At 34.6% G+C, this 23399-nt stretch overlaps 1 protein-coding gene across 3 annotated transcripts in view; it reads left to right on the forward strand.

The window, feature by feature from the left end:
* Positions 1 to 23399, forward strand: part of AstA-R1 (allatostatin A receptor 1) — a 397360-nt gene that overhangs the window by 288132 nt on the left and 85829 nt on the right. For all 3 annotated transcript variants that reach the window (XM_073977861.1, XM_073977862.1, XM_073977863.1), the window contains exons 3-4: positions 4540 to 4825; positions 11965 to 12115. In XM_073977861.1, the coding sequence (XP_073833962.1) occupies positions 4540 to 4825; positions 11965 to 12115 (437 nt within the window). The remainder of the gene's footprint in view (positions 1 to 4539; positions 4826 to 11964; positions 12116 to 23399) is intronic.

A 23399-nucleotide genomic window follows, 5' to 3' on the forward strand; every position in this document is an offset into this window, starting at 1 on the left:
ATTAGTATTAGTATTAGTATTAGTATTAGTATTAGTATTAGTATTAGTATTAGTATTAGTATTAGTATTAGTATTAGTATTAGTATTAGTATTAGTATTAGTATTAGTATTAGTATTACTATTAGTATTAGTATTAGTATTAGTATTAGTATTAGTATTAGTATTAGTATTAGTATTAGTATTAGTATTAGTATTAGTATTAGTATTAGTATTAGTATTAGTATTAGTATTAGTATTAGTATTAGTATTAGTATTAGTATTAGTATTAGTATTAGTATTAGTATTAGTATTAGTATTAGTATTAGTATTAGTATTAGTATTAGTATTAGTATTAGTATTAGTATTAGTATTAGTATTAGTATTAGTATTAGTATTAGTATTAGTATTAGTATTAGTATTAGTATTAGTATTAGTATTAGTATTAGTATTAGTATTAGTATTAGTATTAGTATTAGTATTAGTATTAGTATTAGTATTAGTATTAGTATTAGTATTAGTATTAGTATTAGTATTAGTATTAGTATTAGTATTAGTATTAGTATTAGTATTAGTATTAGTATTAGTATTAGTATTAGTATTAGTATTAGTATTAGTATTAGTATTAGTATTAGTATTAGTATTAGTATTAGTATTAGTATTAGTATTAGTATTAGTATTAGTATTAGTATTAGTATTAGTATTAGTATTAGTATTAGTATTAGTATTAGTATTAGTATTAGTATTAGTATTAGTATTAGTATTAGTATTAGTATTAGTATTAGTATTAGTATTAGTATTAGTATTAGTATTAGTATTAGTATTAGTATTAGTATTAGTATTAGTATTAGTATTAGTATTAGTATTAGTATTAGTATTAGTATTAGTATTAGTATTAGTATTAGTATTAGTATTAGTATTAGTATTAGTATTAGTATTAGTATTAGTATTAGTATTAGTATTAGTATTAGTATTAGTATTAGTATTAGTATTAGTATTAGTATTAGTATTAGTATTAGTATTAGTATTAGTATTAGTATTAGTATTAGTATTAGTATTAGTATTAGTATTAGTATTAGTATTAGTATTAGTATTAGTATTAGTATTAGTATTAGTATTAGTATTAGTATTAGTATTAGTATTAGTATTAGTATTAGTATTAGTATTAGTATTAGTATTAGTATTAGTATTAGTATTAGTATTAGTATTAGTATTAGTATTAGTATTAGTATTAGTATTAGTATTAGTATTAGTATTAGTATTAGTATTAGTATTAGTATTAGTATTAGTATTAGTATTAGTATTAGTATTAGTATTAGTATTAGTATTAGTATTAGTATTAGTATTAGTATTAGTATTAGTATTAGTATTACTTACTTACTTACTTAGCTGGCCCATTACAGAACATTTGTTCCATAGGCCGACCTAAGAAAGATCTCCATTTCTCTCTATTTGTTGCTTCGCACTCTGAAATTCCGCGCCTTTTCATCTCATCATCCACTTATTTGCGCCATCTATTCCTTGGCCTGCCAATTCTGCGGGCACCGCCAAGTGGTCCGTATTTATACGCCTTTTTAGCGGGTTCATCATCGCTCATTCTTATGATATGGCTTAGCCAACGCAATCGCTGCATCTCGATACGTTTAACAATATTGATGTCGTTGTATAGCAGATACAGCTCGTGGTTCATGCGACGTCGATATTCACCGTAAACGCAGATTGGTCCGTAGATCTTTCGAAAAAATTTTCTCTCAAACACACCAAGCACTGCCATGTCTGCTTGCGCAAGTACCTAGGCTTCGGGGCCATACATCAGCACGGGTAGTAACAGTGTTTTGTAGAGCGTTATTTTTGTTTGACGAGATGTAGCTTTGTTTTTAAACTGCTTACTTAAGCCAAAGTAGCATCTGTTGGCCAATACAATTCTTCTTTTTATTTCACAACTGATGTCGTTTGGTTTGTTTGCGGAGGTGCCGAGGTAGACGAAGTCTTTTACTACCTCAAAATTATAGGAACCAACTTCCACAGTTGGTCCGAGCTCAATGGACGCATTGCGCGTCGATACCATCAACTTGGTCTTCTCACCGTTTACCGCCAGACTCACTTTAGCAGATTCTCCTTCCACCTTCATAAAGGTATCAGTTACGTCTTTTACTGATCGTCCCATGATGTCTATATCATCAGCATAAGCAAGTAACATGTGGCTATTGCGGTATATTGTGCCACTTCTTTTGACGTTTGCCTCTCGTATAACCTTTTCCAGCAGGATGTTGAAGAGATCACACGAAAGGCTGTCTCCTTGTCTGAAACCTCTATTGGTACCAAACTCTTCGAAGAGGTTCTTTCCTATTTTAACTGAGGACCTCGTGTCAGTTAAAGTCATTTTACAAAGCCGGATGACCTTTGCGGGGATACCAAATTCAGACATGGCTTGGAATACCTTTGAACGCAGCGGGCTGTCGAAGGCGGCTTTATAATCGACAAAAAGGTGGTAGGTGTCGATCTGCATCTCTTGGGTCTTCTCCAGGATTTGCCGCAGGGTTAATATCTGGTCAATGGTGGACTTGCCAGGTCTAAAGCCGCATTGGTATGGTCCAATTATCTCGTTGAACATAGGCTTTAGTCGTTCGCACAATATCCCTGACACGATCTTGTAGTCAATAGGGAGTAGACTTGTGCCCCTATAGTTAGAGCATACAGTCTTATCTCCCTTCTTGTGGACGGGGCACAGGATACTCAGGTTCCAATCGTCGGGTACTCGTTCTTCCTGGCAGATGGTGCTAACTAGCTGATGAATACACCTTATCAGCGTGTCGCCTCCAGTTTTGAACAGCTCGGCTGGCAAGCCATCGGCTCCTGCTGCCTTATTATTCTTGGCTGGGCGGTTTACATTCAATACCATCTTCTGGGGTTGGGGATACCAACAGTTTTGAGAAATGTTCTTTCCATATCCTGAGTACACTATCTGTATCGGTTACCAATTTACCTTGCTGATCTCTACAGGAGGATCTGCCTGTACCAAAGCCATCAGTTTGATGCTTGTCTCTTTGGTAGAATTTTCGGACTTCATTCTGGCTCCTGTACATCTCGATTTTTTCACACTCCCACTTTAACATCTCTCTCTTTTTTTCTGCGGAAAAGACATTTCTCCTCTCTCCTTTTCTTCCTGTATCTCTCTCGTGCGCTACGCGTTGCTACGGATTGTAAAGTAGCCCTATATGCCGCATTTTTCTCTTCGGTGGCAGCACGACACTCCTGATCATACCATGGATTCCTTGGTGGAGGTCTCTGGTATCCAAGTATGGATTTTGCGGCTGTTTGCATGGAGTGGGCAATGCTTTGCCATTGCGCTGATATGTTATCAGGATGAGGAGTGCTTTGATTAAGCAATTGGGCTAGCTGAGTGGAATATGCTGTGGCTATCTGTTGTGATTGCAGCTTACCGATGTCTAATTTTCGTGTTGTGTCTGTTCGTACTTTGTTTGCTACGTTTAAGCGGTTGCGTACCTTTGCTGCAACAAGGTAGTGGTCCGAATCAATGTTTGCGCCTCGGAACGATCGTACATCCAACACGCTCGATGAATGTCTTCCATCTATCACAACATGATCAATTTGATTACTTGTTTTCTGATATGGAGACAGCCAGGTGCCCTTATGAATATCGAGATGATTAAATCTGGTACTGCTAACTACCATGTTTTTTGCAGCTGCAAAGTCTATCAGCCTCATACCATTGTCAGATGTTTCACTGTGGAGACTGAATTTCTCGACTGTTGGGCCAAAGATATTCTCCTTTCCAATTTTGGCATTAAAATCGCCTAGAATGATTTTAATGTCATGGGCAGGGCAACGGTCATATGTTTCTTCTAAGCGCTCGTAAAATATATCTTTGGTCTGTTCGTCCATTTCTTCAGTGGGAGCATGAGCGCAAATAAAGCTGATGTTGAAGAATTTAGCTTTTATTCGAATTGCAGCAAGTCTTTCATGTATTAGTATTAGTTTTACTAAAAAATCACTTTCTTCTGAACACAATCATCTCCTAAGGCGGTAATTGTAGGTTGTGCTGAGTTCTATGGAGATACCCTTAGCAAGACACCCTCATTATTTAATCTTTAAATTCTTAAAAATGAAAAATAACGTTAATAAAAAAACATCATTGTTTAAAACACTTACTTCAGGACATCACCCTCCAGCATTACGAAATTATAACCACTCAGAAACAGATTTACTTCAATTAAATTTTTGAGTTGAAGCTATTAAAGACAGAAACCCACCCACAAGAAAAGGACAACTTTATCTTCAACATTTTCATTCATACAATATCTTTGGCCATTATGAAATTTGTTCTGGGTCAAAATAAATATTTCCGTTAAAAGAAACGTAACTGTAATTTTAATTTTCAGCGTATTTTTATCTCTACCCACTACCATCACCATTTAATTATCTTAAATGCATGTTTCTTGTTGTTTTTATGCTACAATTCTCAAGATAATAATTACATTGTTTCTTTTTTTCCATTTTTTTCTTCCCTCTCTCTTTCTTTTTTCAATTCTCAAATTGCAGTTGTTGTGGCCAATCAACAAATGAGATCTACCACCAATCTACTCATCATCAATTTAGCCGTATCCGACATTCTGTTCGTTATCTTCTGTGTTCCATTTACAGCAACGGACTATGTCCTGCCCGAGTGGCCATTTGGGAACTTGTGGTGTAAATTCGTGCAGTACATGATTGTGGTGACGTGTCACTGCAGTGTGTACACGCTGGTGCTAATGTCATTCGATCGATTTTTGGCTGTGGTACATCCGGTGACGAGTATGTCGCTGCGAACGGAAAGAAATGCAACATTGTAAGTGTATGAGTGTGTGTGTGAGAGTTTTCTTTTTTTGCGGTTTCTATTGGAGATGAATTGATGGGGGATGGAGAGGAGTGCAGGATAAGTTTAAATGCCAAAGGGTTTTCTTGTGTGGACAATGCATTTTTTAGTTTCTCATAAAATAAATTTATTAAATCCGTTGAAGAGGGATATTGAGTACCTCAAGGCGAATAAATAATGGTCAGTGGTTTGTATAGTAAAGAGAGGAAATCCATAGCAATTTTGAAGTTTTATAAAAAGGGCACGATGTTAATTAATATGATGCTCATGTGGGAAATCAGTATTGGTTGAAGAAGAAGTGAACAGATAATTGCCAAATTGTTGACATTTTATCATTTGAATTGATCCTTGAAGATTATGTCGGAAGAAAGTCATTTAAAAGTTCCCTGTAGCATAAAAATTAAAATAAAATCTATTTAAAAATACATAATTATAGCTCCAAATATGAGGTAATATATGGACCGAGACAACACCGACTCCCGTATCACGGAGCTGTGAACTTCTTTCCAGGGAGTAGACCATTATAGTCAATTAAAAGCCCCCTGAGCCTTACCATGCACCAACGCATGTCACATTTGGAACAAATCGGGTATTCCCTTTCGACAGTTATGTTCATAATAAGACATTTTAGTTACAGCTTGTGTGTCAGTATTTGAGAAAATCTAACAATGTGCTTTCCACGTCAGCCGAGGGCAAGGCTTCCATAAGCACCCACTAAACCTAAAAAAAGTTTCTTCCGTTGGAGTAAATTAGATATTTGGGGATCTTAATATCAGTTTATGACATCTATGGCTGATGGAGTTCGAGGGCTTAACCATGATCGGGACCAAAAATGTTGTCTCATGATTAATATTCACGATAATCGGTATAATACGATGTTGGTTGATTATCGGGTTACACTGTGTGTAATTTTTTGTGTCATGGAAAATTAACCACATTCTGACACCGCAGAGTGATAGAAGACGAAAAATAAGAAGACACGTGTCTCGGCGTTTTTCCCTGTTACTTCGAATTTCGCGGATATGGGCCCCAAAGACCTGAGGCCTTGATGTCAAAAAGGGCCATTTTGTCAGGCTCATATCTTCTAAACCGCTAAGAATTTTGGTTTACTCGTGGAGGCAAAGTTGTCGCTCTCATCTTAAAGAATAATAATTGTGAAGACATAAAATCCATACAACCTTATCTTCAAGGTCAAAATCGTTAAGGCCAAGTTTCCGTTATAATTTTTTCTCAGATTTTGGCCTACAGATATCAAACCGATCGAAATTAAATCAAACAACCAACTACAAAAATGTACCTTAAATCTCAATAAACAACTTTCTTGAACATAAGAACCCTTTAAGAACACTTCGTAGTGGGCTCTGATGTTCCACAAAGTTGTATACTGATATATTCGCTACATTATTGTGGTTGAATGTTTTCTTGAATTTTGAATGGTTTAATTTCTATGGAGCAGAAACCGAAAAAAGAAAATAAAAATTGCATTTGTTTTGCCATTTTGACCATTAAAAACCGTTTCTACAGAGTTCGTATGTTCAAGAAAGTTATTTACCATGATCGAAGGTACATTTTTGTAGTTGGTTGTTTGATTCAATTTTGATCGGTTTGATATCTGTAGGCCAAAATCTGAGAAAAAATTATAACGGCAACTTGACATTAACGATTTTGACCTTGAAGATAAGGTTGAATAGATTTTATGTCTTCACAATTATTATTCTTTAAGATGAGAGCTACAACCTTGCCTCCACGAGTAAACCAAAACTCTTAGCGGTTTAGAAGATATGATCCTGACAAAATGGTCCTTTTTGACATCAAGGCCTCAGGTCTTTGGGGGCCCATAACCGCGAAATTCGAAGTAACAGGGAAAAACGACGAGACACGTGTCTTCTTATTTTTCGTCTTCTATCACGCTGCGGTGTCAGAATGTGGTTAATTTTTTTCGTGTCGCACAGTGTTATACTATAAGATGAAGATCAGGTGATTGACAACTCTAAGATGAAGCTTCTGTGTGAGACAGTAAATCAAAAACGTATGGGTATAGCAAACAACGATAGCGGAATGGGGCTAAATCGACAACAACTTGTCTGAAATCAATTTGATAGGCTTTCAAACCGTCGGGGTTATAAAAGCAAAAAAAAAAAACAAGTAAAAAAGTATCAGTCAGTTTTGTCTTCTTTCCAAAAAACAAGTAAAAAAGTATCACTCAGCTTTGCCGACAAAGATATACCCTCAGCCTATGTGAATTGAAACTTTCATCTACGTCAGATCGAATGTTCTTATGGTCTTTTCATTATTTTGTGGCCTTTTTTGAACATTTGAACTTGCCGACGAAAATATGGATAAGAATTAAAGTTCAAAAGTGTTGCAGAGGAGGTACTTAAAGGAATGGACCGACATAGTCCATTATGGAAGTTGATCTTATTTGGAGTCATATCTTTTCGATAGATATCGTGCCCACTAGTCATTTAAGTGGGTCATCATATAACTTATGGACCAGTATGCCAGGAAGCATGGACTACCTGTCCACGGAAAACATAATACCGTTTTAAGCAGGACACAAACGAACAGCATCGGCATATATTTCCACAGGATCTTCGAACAGACTTTAAACTGCACATATACACAAATGTTGAACTTTTGTGGAGGAGGTACCCTAACGTACATCCATTTTAGAAGTTAAACTAAATTTGGACAAAATATTAGGAGATCCAAAGTTTGGACCAAATTTGTTCAAGAGATATCGTGCATGCCATTTAAGTGACATTTTTTAAATATTCGGGGGAATTACCGGAAGTCATGGACCGGTATTGCCTATCTTCGAACTGAAAGTGTTACAAAACATCAGGAAGCCAAAATTTTGGACCAAATCGGCTAGTTCGAGAGTTATGGTGCTCTCTAGCTACTACATATGGTGCCATAGGTGTTTTTGTACACCTTTCGGGCTGCTTTCTCAAGAAGTATGGACTTGCCCCTGAAAAAACTTTAACCGTCGTCATTAAGGCAGCGAAAGCAAGTTGTTTCAAAACAATCAAAGTGATTCGAGAGCAGGTCTTAAAGTGAACTTATCCGTAATTTTGTGTGATAGATACCTAAAGGAGTTGACAAACATAGTCCATATTCGAACCTGATCTATATCTGGTAGATATATTAGGATGTGTAATGTATGGACCAAATCGGTCACTCCCTTCAAGAGTTATCGTGCGAACAATTTTTCCGAACATTTTTGAACTTTTGTGGGGGAGGTACCTGACGGATGGACCGAGTTGGCTTATGTTCGAACTTAAACTATGTTTGGACAAAATATTCCGAAGGCCAACTTTTGGACCAAATCGGTTGATCCGTTCGAGAGTTGTCTTGCGCTCCAACCACTACACACGGTGTCGCAGGGGTTTGTTTACATCTTTCAGGCTATTTTCTCAGGAAGTATGGACTTGCCCCTAATGAGTCAAGTCATTACAGTAGGTCACCATATAATTTGGACCTCTTGGACGTTTATATTAGGAAACATAGATTTTCCCACGAAAAACGTAATATCGCTGTAAACAGGGCCACTAGGAGTACCTTCGGTGAAAATTTCCGAAGGATCCTCGTTGTAAGAAAAATTAAAAAAAAATCATCGAGAATTAGCGTGCGCACCATTTTAAAGAAAATTTTGAACTTTTGTGGGGAAGGTGCCAAAAGGAGTGGATCCACATGGCCCATCTAAGAACTTGATTTAAGTTTGGACAAAATATTTTGACTTCCATATTTTGTTCCGAATCGGTTTATCCGTTCGTGCGCTCCATCCACGGGGAGCGGGTTGTTAGACCTTTCGGGCCCTTTTCTCAGGATGTATGGACTTGCCGCTGACAAAACTTGTACCGTCGTATGGGGGCAGCGATTACAAGTTGTTACATCAAAAATCAAAACGATTCGAGAAGAGGTCTCAAACCGCACTTTTCTGGAATTTTGTGTGAGTGGTACCAGAAGGAATTGACCGATATACACCATAATGAAACTTGCGCTATGCCTGGTAGAAATATTACATTGTTCAAAGTTTGGACGAAATCGGTTAGTCTCTTCGAGAGTATCGGGCGCATAATTTTTGCGAAAAAAATTTAAACTTTTATGGGGGTACCTCCCCATATGGCCCATCTTCGAACTTAAATTCGGTTGTGCAAATTAAATATTTGTTCCACAAAAATCCCAGATGGGACAAAGGAAGACTTCTCTCATATCAATGAGACCTACAGGTTATCGCAGAGTCCGAACGACGTGTATTCGACCTTCACGACCTTCAGCGTGCAAGGCGGGTGTGCATGCCATTGCACCACGGTGGGCAAAATATTACGAAAGCCAAATTTTGAACCAAATCGGTTAATCCATCGACAGTTATCGTGCGCTCCAGCCAGGCAGACGGACGAATATTGCTAAATCGACTTCAAATTGTCCGAAACAGATTTCGTCCAAACATACTTGGGGTCTAAAACCATTATTTCGATCAGGTACATTTTGAAAGTGTATATACCCTCGTTAGCATAAATTCTGAGGGTATAACAAGATGGTCTTCTGATAGAAGACCGGATTTTCTTCTTATAGAAGACCAGAATTTCTTCTAATAGACGAATGAAAGTCTTCTCATAAAAGAACAGAAGGTGTTCTCATGGACGACAACAATGTCGTCTCATGGACGACATGAATGTCTTCTCAAAGAAGACCCGTTTTTCCTTTCAGAGAAGACCGGAAAGCCTTCTCATAAAACCAGGGGTGCCATGTTAGTGGTTTTCCCGCTACTTGTAGTGATTTTTGACGTACAAAAACCACAGTTTAAGCAGGAATGTCAACTGTTTTAAGGTAAAAATCGCTACAGACATATGGCGCGTATGTGGCTGTAGCGATTTTTACATTGGAACAGTTGGCATCCCTGCATAAAACACCAGAAGATTTTTTCACAGACAACAAGAAGGTCTTCTCATAAAAGACCTGAACGACTTTTCATATAAGGCCAAAAGGTCTTCTCATAGAAGACCAAAAGGTTTTTAGGAGAAGGCCAGAAATTCCACTCATAGACGGTCTTTTCAAAAAAGATCAGAAGGTCTTCTCACAGAAGACGAGTAGGCCGCCTCATAGAAGGTGAAAAGATTTTTTTAATAGAAGAACAGAAGGCCTTCTCATAGAAAATCAGTAGACCGAAAGCTCTTCCCAAGATTTTTTAATAAAAGGTCAGAAATTCTTCTCACAGATTTCTTTTGGCAGAAGACCAAAAAGAGAAGTCTTCTATGAGAAGACTTTTTTACAGAAAACCAAAAACTATTCTCATAGAAGACCAAAAAGTCTCCTTGCAGAAGAGCAGAAAGTTTTTCAATTAAAGACTAGATGTGTCTGCCCACAGAAGTCCAGAAGGCCTTCTCATAGAAGACCAAAAGGTTTTTTTAACAGAAGGTCTTCTCACAGAAGACCAAAAACCCTTCTCAAAGAAGACCGGAAGGTCTTCTCCGAGAAGATCATAAGGTCTTCTCACAGAAGTCCAGTAGGCCGCCTCATAGAAGACGAAAAGATTTTTTAATAAAAGGGGATACGTCTTTTCATAGAAGATCAGAAGGCCTTCTTATAAAAGACCAGAAGGTCTTCTCATAAAAGACCAAAAGGTTTTTCAAGACCAAAAACTTTTCTCATAGAAGATTAGAAGGGTTTTTAATAGAGAAGCACAAAGTCTTCTTACAGAAGGTCTTCTGGGAGAAGCCCAGAAAGTCTTCTCACAGAAGACCAGAAGGTCTTCTGACAGAAAGATCTGCTCACAGAAGACCAGAAGATCTTCTCCCAGAAGATCAGAAGGTCTTACAACTGAAGACCAATAGGCAGCCTCATAGAAGTCGAACATTTTTTTTTAATAGACGAGCATAAGGTCTTCTCATTGAAGATCAGGAGGTCTACTCAGTGGATTTTCTCATACAAAACAATAAGCATAAGTTATCTGAGACCTTCTTTTTATCGCTGATTACGAAAGTAGTTTCGAACAACGTTACTTAAAGATAAATCCAATGTGTCTGAAAATGCTCAGGCCTGAAATTCTTCAAATGCCTTAAAGACTCCTATAAGGATGAACAGAACATTGTTTAACGAAAGCAGATATCTTCTTTAGTCTATAAAAAAGTTCCATGAAACGTGGTGCCGAACCAATCACAGAAAATTATATTGAGTGTATAGAAATTGCCTTTGATATGATGTATCCATAAGCTGACTAGAAAAATGTTAAATGATTTGTTACAATTATGTTCATTAGGATGTACCGCTATAATGGGCACATATACTTTAGCGTTCCGCTTAACTTAAAGTTAAAAGTGATGATTAAATTTCAAAGAGGAACTACTTGATGATGCTTCCAAATGGGTTTATTTTGCGTTTTCAAATTCATCCGATAGTAAAAGAAAACATATAATAATGACCCATAGACTTAAAGGACTCTATTCACATATTTCTGCAAGTTTTCATGAAGGTTTTGCAAAGCTTTTCATTTGTCAAGCCTCTTGGGATTGTAAGTGAAAAATTTAACTGAGAATAAAAGGTTCAGCTATCACAAGGTAGTTATTATAGTAGTCCCGCGAATGTGTGTTTTCCTGGAAATTTAAATTCCCCACATTAAATTGTTTCCACTTGAATATCCCAATCGAAAATTATCCTCCATAAACATCGATTTTAGAGTTACTGCTGGAGTCGAACTTGCGACACTAGCGCACCAGCGTCAAACACACTCAATTACTTGTCAACCACTTTCACAAGAAAAACAAAAAAACAATGTGATACAGATAAGCCAACGATTTTCACCTCTAAAGTTCTAAGCTGCAACAACACAAGCAACAAGGACAATTGAGAAAAAGAAAAACAATATTTTCCAGTAAAGGGATTTCAGCTAACACAATCATAAATAAATATATACTGCAACAACTGTAGCACAACAAAGAAAATGGAGTGGAATGAACAATTCTAGACAGCAAAAACCCGTGTGACATTTTTCGTCTCCTCTCTCCCACATCTCCCCCTCCTAAACAACTACCTACCAAATCAATATTTCAACATAGAATGAAAACAAGGATTTGCCACTAAATCCCAACCGAATATATTTTCAATTTCAGAGCGATTATTATGGCCTGGATACTAATCCTAACAACAGCGATACCCGTGGCCTTGGCACATTCGGTGAGAATTTATCAATTCAATGGTCACAACTATACGGCGTGTGTCTTTTCATCCGACAAAGAAGTGTGGAGCTTACTGGGATTTCAGGTAAGTTTGCCAAATACCCTCAAAAAATCCTTTAAAATTAAAGCTTAAGTGTGAATTGCTTTGTGTGTAGCATATATGAACTAGCACGACTGCAATATTCATTTTATTCATTTGTGGAAATCGTAATCAAAACCTTGGTAGTGATGAGCATTGAACTGAAATTGGAAACCTCGATGTTAAAACACAAGTAATGAATGATAAATTTCCTCATCACTCGATTACTATCACATTATTCGGACACGTGTTAAGCATGCTAAAGGATTGGCTAAAATGCAATGAACTGATGAATGAGTGAATGAATGAAAAGGAATGATTGCTTTTTGGTTACATAAAAACGGATTTGTTCGTGAACTGGAAAAAAACGAGCAAAAAAGAAAAACAGGATATGATAAATGACTAGTGCGATTGCAATATTAGCAATCAGTGTGAGATATGAAAGCAATCACAGAAAACGGGAATAGGAAGAACAAATATGGCACATAAATAATTACAACTAGCCAACCTGTGTTCCCCAATCCTCAAGTCATAACCATAACGTATAAATTCCTCAAGTCATAACCATAACTTATAAATTGTTTTTCATTGACAATATTAAATTTTAAAATAATTCCATTTAAAATTTATAGTTTTGTTTACCATGTTTTGTTTACTATTTTCCGCACTCACATAAATTCCTAGAAAAAAAATCTACCAATATTTTAACATAAAAATTCCATATTTCGAAATAATTTATTTCCTAGAATTTATACCCCATTATAACTGCAGCTCCCATTACCAATGATAATTTTGTTTTCATTTTTTTGCCTTTTCCCCAGCAAACCCGCAATTGTTTTTGGTCCATTAAACAAAATGGTTTTAGTGGAACTTTAACAATTCACTTTCACAAGGTTACCTGACTAACCTGTTTGCCTCGGTATCTCTGTGTTGTAATGACAATTTTTTGTGTTTGTTTTATAATAGCATTTTATTATTATTGTTGTTGGGGTTGTGAGCGAGAAAAGATAAACAAGTTTTTCCGAAGAGCATCTGTGGCCTCAGGGAGAAAATAATAAAAATAAAGGTAAAATATCAATGCTGGGGAAGTGGTTTTTCGTAATGGTTGGCCTTTGTGGCGTATTAGTGTGGATGCAATGTATACGCACCACTGCTACACTTAAAGCAACCATAGAAGGGAGTTTAAATATCAAACAGACAAAAATGGGAATTGTTTGTAAAATAATAAAAGTTAAGGGTTATAATTTTGATAATTGTTTGTAATGTTACCTTTAATTTGAAGGCGAGATAAAACATAACATTTGTTTGAAATAAAACGAAAAGTTCGGAAACTAATTTTCTCAAGTCAAGAATGCTTACATTTGATTTTTTGATTATCATTAGATAACAAGTATACTTGTACATTGGGAGTACCACATTTTTACGGAATTAGGATTAACATAAACCCGTGTGGAATTTGTTTTATTCCCTAATGCGATTTGCGCCCTTTAGATTACGATTCTAAAATTCGTTCGACTTTTTATACCCTCCACTATAATATGGAGAACCTATAAAGTATTTATATTCTTGATCAGGTAAAATTCTAAGTCGTCCGTCTGTCTATTGAAATCAAAATACAACTCGCAATTATTAAGAGTTTAGTAATTTGGTATAAGTTTCTATTACTCCTAGGATTTTTGGTATTGCAAATGGGCTATATCGGTCCATGTTTTGGTTTAGCCCCCATAGAACGGTACCACCCGATTTTCGTTATTTTGAAGGTTTTAGCCTCATTATCACACAGAAATGGCTGAAATTTGGTACTTAGTCTTCTTTGATGGTATAAAACTTTCTCCCAGAAATTTGTCGGTATAGATCCATATAGCCCCCATAGAACGGTTCCTCCCGATTTTCGGTATTGTGAAGTTTGTTACCACAATAATCAACCTCTTCATTCGGGGTATTAAACGCCCCATATGAAATTTGTCGGTATAGGTCGACGCCTTCATATATCCCCCATAGAACGTACCTCTCGATTTTCGGTGTGTTGCAGGTTGCGGCCTTAATATTCCTCAGAAATGGCTGAAATTTGGTATTTAGTCTTCGTTGGGGGCAAACGACTTTTCCCCAGAAACTTGTCGGTACAGGTCCACGCCTTAATATAGCCCCCATAGAACGGCACCTCCCTCTTTCCGATATTTTGAAGGTTGTGGTCTCAATATTCCACCTAAATTGCTAAAATTTCGTATTTAGTCTTCATTTGGGGTATTAAACGTTCCATACGAAATTTGTCGGTTCAGGTCCACGCCTTAGAATAGCCTCATATAACGGTACCTCCCTATTTCCGGTATGTCGAAGGTTGTGGCCTCAACATTCCACAGTAAAGGCTGAAATTTGGTATTTGGTCTTCATTTGAGGTATTAAACGTTCCATATGACATTTGTCGCTATGGGTACACGCCTTCATATAGCCCTCACAGAACGGTACCACCCGATTTTCGGTATTTTGAAGGTTGTGGCCACAACAACCCACCGAAATGGCTGAAATTTGATATTTAGTTTTTGTTAGAGGTAAAAGCCTTTCTGACTGAAATTTGTCGGTATAGGTCCACGTGTTAATATAGCCCCCGTAGAACGGTACCTCCTTAATTTCGTAATTCTGAAGGTTGTGACGTCATAGAAGCGTAACAAATTCGGCCTGGCCGAACTTAATTCGAGCGTGTTCGAGCAGGAATACTCCCGCGAGTAGTAAAAATAAATCGTCTATACTCTATTTTTACTCGTCACAGTAACACAGTATTCGGTTCGAGCCCTCCAGCCAACAACTTTCGGGCTATTTTCTCAAGAAGTATGGACTTGCCCCTAAAAAAACTTTTACTATCGTAATTGAGGCAACGAATACACGTTGCTGCAACAAAAATCAAAGTGATTCGAGAGCAGTTCTTAAAGTGAATTTATCCAAAATTTTGTGTGGGAGGTACCCGAAGAAGTGAGCAAATATAGTCCATAGTCGAAACTGATCTACACCTGGTAGATTTAATAGGATGTGTAAACTATGGACCAAATCGGTCACTGCCATCAAGAGTTATCGTGCGCACAATTTTTCCGAACAGTTTTGAACTTTTGTGGGGGAGATAACTGAAGGAGGGGACCGATATGGCTTATCACATTTTGGATCGAATCTGCATATCCGTTCGAGAGTTATCTTGCGCTCCAACCAATACAACCGGTGTCATAGAGTTATGTTATTATCGGGTTGAGAAAACATTTATCTGTTCCTTTTCAAATAAAACACTTTACTTCTTCAAAACACTTAAATATATTTCATTTATTAAGTTTAATATTTCACATCAGAATTCAAATACAAATTTCAACGGATTAAAATAAAAACGGTATGAACTTATCAAGATCTTGATTACGACTCGAACTCTTCAGCTAATTACATTTTCTTATATTATCAATTAGAACTTCAAAATATCTCTTTAATCAATGACTTAAACTAATAATTATTTACATCAATAAAAATGGGAGCTAAAGTGGGAGTGAGTGGGAGACAATTGGGGAGTAAGAGAGATTATATTAAACGAGAGTCTATTTTAGAAAGTGAGTGAGAGAGAATGAGAGAGTAATTTAAATCAGGTGTTGATATTAGAGAGTAAAGAAAGGAAAGGAAAGGTAAGGAGATAATCATAATATTGAGAGAGAATTATGAGTGATAGTGGTGGAAAAGGGTATTAAGGTGGGTAGACGAATGTGACTCCCCCATCCCTTGTTATTGCATTCCTCCTGGAATGTAAATTACAGAAACACAAAGTACACTGAATACGGTTTCTTATACATATAAACTAAAAAGTCTTACATTAATAACATTATGTTTGATTAAATACATAGTTTTTGTTTAAATATATGATATTTTCATTATTTTACAGGTTTATATTACAGTTATTTGCAGATTTAAATATTAATATTTAGTACATTTAAAATAAATTTATTGTTTTTTAGAGTAATTTCTTCCTGTTAATTTTCTTTCAAACTTTACATCTTTGATCTCATTTTGGTACTTAAATTTCCTTTTTACAATATTTCGGTCTCTTTTACAACCCTTTTCGTCGACAAAATTATGTTCTCCTTTTTCTTTAACTTCTTTTATTATATATTTTGGTTTCTGTTTAATGTTTTGAAAACCTAGATTTTTAACCAATTCTTTATCACGGAATTCTTGACTCTCTTGTCTATTTTTATTTAGTTTTTCAGTTCTTTTGATCTTCTGTTTTACTATTCTATTATGAATTATTGTCCATATGGACTTATCACATTTATTGTGCAGCAAATTGATAGGTTTTTCTCCTGTAGCTGAATGTTTGGAATTGTTATAAATTTGTACTGCCTTGTAAGCCATGGCTTTATCGTCCATATTGCTGTCCTTCGAATCTAGTTTAAATAAACGGATATGCTCATTTAATGTCAAATGAAACCTTTCAATGTCGGAATTGCCAGTGTGTGTATTTGGCGAAGTAAAATGGTATTCTACATTTTCTATATTTAAGAAATCTGTTATATAAGCAGTATTAAATTCATTATCGGCAATAATTTTACTTGGTTTCCCTATTGCTGCAAATCGCTCTCTTAATTTTTCGACAATTGTAAGGGAGTTTTTGTCATTTAAATGGTGTATAGTTACATGTTTTGTTAATTTATCTATACAAGTCAAAAAGGTCAAAGTCTTATTTAAAAACCAAACATCAATATGAATAATTTCGTTAGAAGATGTAGGAGTTTCTGTAAGGCAAAATTTAGGGTTTATGGGGTGTCTGTCATATTTACACATATTGCAAATAATGCAATTGTTTATGAACTTGTGTACTTCTCTTTGAAGGTTAGGGAAATAAACTTTATTCTTTAACTCACTGTAAGTTTCCCGTATACCCCGATGATTTCTTTCTTTATGGTGTTTCTCTATAATGTCATACAATACATCCTTTTCAAAAATATCCTTAAGAAATGTGGGACATTTCAGAATTACCATATTATCTGTATTAGAAAAATACTGTACCACCATCTTTTGGAAACGTTTATAAATTTCAAAATCTTCACAATATAGTCCAATTTTTCCTTTTATAGGTAGAATGTCACGCAACATTAATAATATAGCCTTTTCATCAAAACCTTTAATAGTTACGGTATACCTTTTCTTATTGCCATATATTGTATCCTTTACATATTTATTTTTATCACCCATTTTAATAATAATCTGTGTTTTAAAAATATTTACAGGTAATTCACTAATTGGTATATGGTCGTTTAGATTCTCAATTCCGCTATGTATAGTTGCTATGTTCGATGCCACATCATCAACGTTATTAACATTTTCAAATGCATTAATTTCTATGCGACTTAGAAAGTCGGCTACTTGATTTGATTTTCCTTTAATATATTCTATTTCAAAGTCAAATTCGTTTAATCTAATTTTCCATCTTTGTAATTTCATATTGGGTTCTTTTAGCGAATTAAGCCAAATAAGAGGTCTATGGTCCGTTTGAATTTTAAATTTTCTTCCAAATAAATAAGGTCTAAAGTATGAAGTTGACCACACTAAAGCCAGTAACTCTTTTTCTATTGTACTGTAATTACACTCATGTTTATTTAATGTTCTGGAACTATACGCTATAGGATGACCATTTTGTGACAATACTGCCCCCAAAGCAGCATTGCTCGCATCAGTTGTTAAGGTAAACGTTTTATTCCAATCAGGATATACCAAAACAGGACTTTGAGAGACAAGAGACTTCAGTTTATTAAAAGAGTCTATATATTCAGGATTTTTAATATCTATTTTGGCATCCTTTTTTAAACATTTAGTCATTGGTAAAGCTATTTTCCCGTAGTCTTTAATAAACTTACGGTAAAAACCTGTTAACCCTAGAAAGGAACGAATATTTTTTATAGTTTTAGGGATAGGAACTTTTTGAATTGCCTCCACTTTTGCTGGATTGGGCCTTATACCATCCGGGGTGATAATGTGTCCTAAGTATTCTGATTCCCTTTTGAAAAAATTACATTTGTCCACTTGAACCTTTAAGTTAAATTCTGAAAGGCGTTTAAATATCTTCCTCAAGGAGTCAATATGCTCTTGTAAGGAAGTGGAAAACACAAGTATATCGTCAAGGTATACAACACAAATATTATTTATCAGATCATGTAAAACTTCATTCATCATCCTCTGAAAAGATGCCGGTGCATTTTTTAAGCCAAATGGCATTCTTGTAAATTTATAATGACCTGTATGAGTAGAAAATGCTGTTTTGTGAATATCGCCAGGATGTATAGGTATTTGATGAAATCCTTTGGCTAAATCCAAAGTCGAAAAATATAAGCATTTACCTAATTTGGAAAACAAATCGTCTATATTTGGCATAGGAAATTTGTCACTGATTGTTACGTCATTAAGTTTTCTGTAATCCACAACTACCCTCCATTTCTGTTCACCTGAGTTGTCTATTTTTTTGGGAACTACCCAAATTGGTGCATTGTATGGGCTATTAGATTTTCTAATTATACCAGAATTAAGCATTTCATTAACTTGCTTTTCTACTTCTTTTTTATGAATTTCGGGAAAACGATATGTTTTTGAATATACAGGGATGTCATTCAAAGTGGAAATTCTATGTTTGTATTTTCCTACTGCTGATAGATTTTCACCTTCGATATAAAATACTTTACTAAATTCTTTAATGACGTCTAATAATTTTGAAATTTCTTCAGTATTTAAATGATCAAGCTTTAGTTTATTTGTCAAGTAATTTAAGTCTGGTTTATTGAAATGTATTTCTATTATATTAAAATAGGAATCATTAAATTCTTCGTTTTTATCTGTATCGAATAATAAGGGCAATTCAGCATTTCGTGTTATTAATTTATTATTTTCAAAGTCGATTTTTGCGTGTAAAGGCTTTAAAATATTACAACCTATAATTCCGTCAAATTGTCCATATATTTCTATTTCTAATAATTCTAATTTTGCTTTAGGTATCTTAAACTCTTCGAAAAATGGAATTGTAACTTTTGTGGTAGACATCGATTTTGAATTTATAGTATTTAGTAAAATAGGTTTATTCAACTCTGTTCGAAATGATTCATGATATAAACCCTTTCTAATTAAAGACGTTGCAGCACCAGAGTCAATTAAAAGTTTTAATGGGATCGTACTAGTCCTTATAGTTATATAGGGAAGTGATCTTCGGCTGCTGGTTGAAAATTTGGCTGTCTAACAATTCCTATGTCCATAGCTACGTGACTATCATCTGCATAAGGAATTTGATTAAGGTTTCTATTAAGCTGACTATTATTGTTATAAAAAGGATTTCTTTGGTTGTAATTATGGTCAACATATGGCGGTATATTATTCGCATTCTGATATTGTTGATATTTTCTACTCTGTGTGGAATTCTGAATACGGCTATTAAAATTTTGTATGTTATTTGGATTGCTATTTTGATTATCTTTAAAATATCGAGATCGAGAGTTATTTGGGAAATGATTTCTATTTTGGTCTGAATTTGTATTGTTTCGAAAAGAATTAGCTTGTGATAAAGAACTGTTGCTATTATAATTTTGATATTGGTTGTTATTTTGTTGGGTAAATCTATTTTCATATTTATTGGGGTTTGAATTATAATTTTTTCTATAGGAGCTTCCATAATTTTGCGAATTTATTGGTTGAGCATTTTTTCCTTTATTGACATTAAGTTTTTTATAAAAATATTCTGTCTCAACTAAAATTTCTTTAGCTTTTGATAGACTGTTTGGGTTTCTTGCATGTAATATTAATTTTGCTTCACTAGGTAACTTATTTATAAATATTTTAAGAACCATTTTTTCGTTATTATTACAAGTGTACCACTCATTATTCTCTTCGGTACTTGCTCTTAAATTTAATTTTGTCAATAAATATAATATATGTTCATAAAATGCTTCAATGCTTTCTTTAATTTCAGAAGTTTTTATTTTATTTACTAAACTCTCTATACTCTCTGTTATAGTAAAATTAGTCTTTAAAACATTCTTTACCTCTAGCCAATTTGTAGGACTATTATTATTAATGAGAGCAATGTTCGCTCTGTTGACTATTTTATGTCTAATTTGCAAATCAAATAGAGTAATACATGGGCCTTCGACGTATTGTCTTACCTCTTCCACAGACTGAATAAATAGATTGAGTTCCTCAGGTTTACCCTCAAAGTCAGGAATTCTCTTCAGGAAGTCAAAAACGGTAAGAGTGGCCATGATGATGAGTGTGTTGTTTCTGTATCCAAAAGTGAGGTGGGTGATGATTTGGGTGGTGATCGAAATAGGAGTTGTTGCTATGCAAGATGGCTATTGATGTTGGACTATCGATTATGCAGGTGCACTTGATGTTTTAAGTTGATTTTTGTGGAGTGGGAAGGTTGTTTTGATGATGGGTAAATTTTGGTCACGTACCAGTGAAATTTTGCAACGTCTAATTCTGCAGTTTGGTATTGTTGTTGTTACCGAGTTTTTCTGTGTGTTGTTGTTATTGAATATTAGCTTACTTTGATTACTTTGTAGGTGGGATGGGTTTTGGTATAGGTATGAAAATTGATCAAACAAGAATTTTGGCACACAGGTACAGTTGCGCATCAGTTTAATAGTTTAATTCTGTTGACCATTAGTCATTCATTTTTTATTCAATGTTTTATTTATTTCAGTATTTTTTTCTTTTTAACACCTTTAGTTTAACCAATTTGCAATTTTTTAAAGTTTTTGCATTTTGTGTGTTTGTAATGTATTTTTTATTTGTAATGAAACTTTAATTTTTATTGTAAAATATTTATTTTGTAAAAATATTTATTAACAATTTTTTTAAATCTTGTTGTTAGATTATTTTTGTTAGTGTTCACTTTATTAAAGGAACCATTCTTTTTTTGGAAAGGCTTGATATTTTCTTTCCGTTTGTTAACAAACTACGCCTGCTGTGGCGTCTTTCTTGTTGGTTTTTTTTTTAGCGTTTGTTCTTTTTATGGAAAATGCTTTAATAATTTTCCACTTATTGTTTGGTTCGTAGTCCGACTGCGCCAGTTATGTTATTATCGGGTTGAGAAAACATTTATCTGTTCCTTTTCAAATAAAACACTTTACTTCTTCAAAACACTTAAATATATTTCATTTATTAAGTTTAATATTTCACATCAGAATTCAAATACAAATTTCAACGGATTAAAATAAAAACGGTATGAACTTATCAAGATCTTGATTACGACTCGAACTCTTCAGCTAATTACATTTTCTTATATTATCAATTAGAACTTCAAAATATCTCTTTAAACAATGACTTATACTAATAATTATTTACATCAATAAAAATGGGAGTGAGTGGGAGACAATTGGGGAGTAAGAGAGATTATATTAAACGAGAGTCTATTTTAGAAAGTGAGTGAGAGAGAATGAGAGAGTAATTTAAATCAGGTGTTGATATTAGAGAGTAAAGAAAGGAAAGGAAAGGAAAGGTAAGGAGATAATCATAATATTGAGGGAGAATTATGAGTGATAGTGGTGGAAAAGGGTATTAAGGTGGGTAGACGAATATGACTATAGGGGTTATTTGTATCTTTCAGGCTATTTTCTCAGGAAGTATGGACTTGCCCCTGACGAAACTTGTACCGTCGTATAGGGGGCAGTGAATACAAGTTGCTGCAACAAAAATCAAATTGATTCGAGGACAGGTCCTAAACTGAACTTTTCCGAAGGAGTGGACCGATTAAGTCCTTATTGAAACCTCATCTAAGCCTTGTAGACATTTTACGATGTGTAAAGTATGTACCAAATTTATTACTTCCTTCAAGAGTTATCTTGCGCACAAATTTTCCGAAAATTTTCGAACTTTTGTGGGGGAGGTACCGGAAGGAGTGGACCGATATGGTCCATCTTCGAACTTAAACTAAGTTTGGACAACATATTACGAAGGCCAAATTTTGGATTAAATAGGTTCATCCGTTCGTGAGTTATCGTGCGCACCAGCCAGCCAGACAGATAGACGGACAGACAGACGGACGAACGGACATTGGTAAATCGACTCCAAATTGTCTGAAACATATTTCGTCCAAACATACTTGGGGGTCTAAAACCATTATTTCGATGAGGCTCATTTTGGCCGTACGAAAGTGTATATTCCCTCGTTAGCATAAATGCTGAGGATATAAAAAGAAAACACGTGTATCGGCGTTTTAAAGGTTTACGTTGGGAAGTAACCTAAATAGGCGTGGCAATTTCCACCCATTTCTACAGGTTTTGAAATACTCGACATCAGATTCCTTGGAATTCTTACATTTTAAATATAAAGTGTCTTTGGCAATATTACTGTCAACAATGCGGGGTATCTTTTTATGAAAAAAATTAACCCTCATGCGAGTCAATAAAGGGGTCTTTCTGGCCCCTTTTTTTTAAAACGTTTAAAAACTCTTTTTTTAGATTTACTTTTGGCAGTTTTGTTGAGATGTGTATTATTTTATTGTTGTAAAATAATTTCAGCTTAATCTCGGGTTTTGTTGTTTTTAAATTTTTAAAAACAACAAGTTTTATTTTAAGTGGGATGTAGTTAAAATTGATTTGATTTCGGGAAAGGCAAAGAATACAAGTTTCGTCCAGCGCCACTTGGGCTCATCAGTTCTCTTAGTTCTTTGTATTGAAACAAAGAACTCTTCCCAAATTTTATGACGACCAGAGCTCAAGAATAAACGTAACCGATGAATTCGTTTAAATGCGAATTCATCAGAAACATTTAAAAAATCTCGTAGCCGCATATGTAAATCAAGTAACTACTTACAACAGTAAAAAAGTTTAAAAACTCCTTTAAAATGTGATCGTATCACGTCAAAATATTCTACAAAATAATTTGTCATAACATTTTAAAATTTAAAAAAAAATTGGTTGTTTTTTTTGGCAACTTTGATGTATATGTTTTCTTGATATATATTGCAAATACATATTTCATTTATTCTGCGACTTATATTGAAATTTGACGGAGAATATTTTTGTCTTTGACGTCTTCTATCTAGAATTAAGTTTTGTGGGGGCAACACTTAAGATAAAGCACAACATTAACCCTAAAACGTGATTTTACTTTTGGCAGATTCCTGGCGTTTAGATATGATTTAGAGTTTTGATGTATTCGGGGACCTATAGTAACATTTTATGACAAATAATTTTGTAGAATATTTTGATCTGATACTATCACAGTTTAAAGGAGTTTTTAAACGTTTTTGAGGGTTAATTTCTTCAAAAAACGATACCCCGCG

Source organism: Musca autumnalis, unplaced genomic scaffold (assembly GCF_047663935.1).
Source record: "Musca autumnalis isolate F117 unplaced genomic scaffold, ASM4766393v1 scaffold_3, whole genome shotgun sequence".
Lineage (NCBI taxonomy): Eukaryota > Metazoa > Arthropoda > Insecta > Diptera > Muscidae > Musca > Musca autumnalis.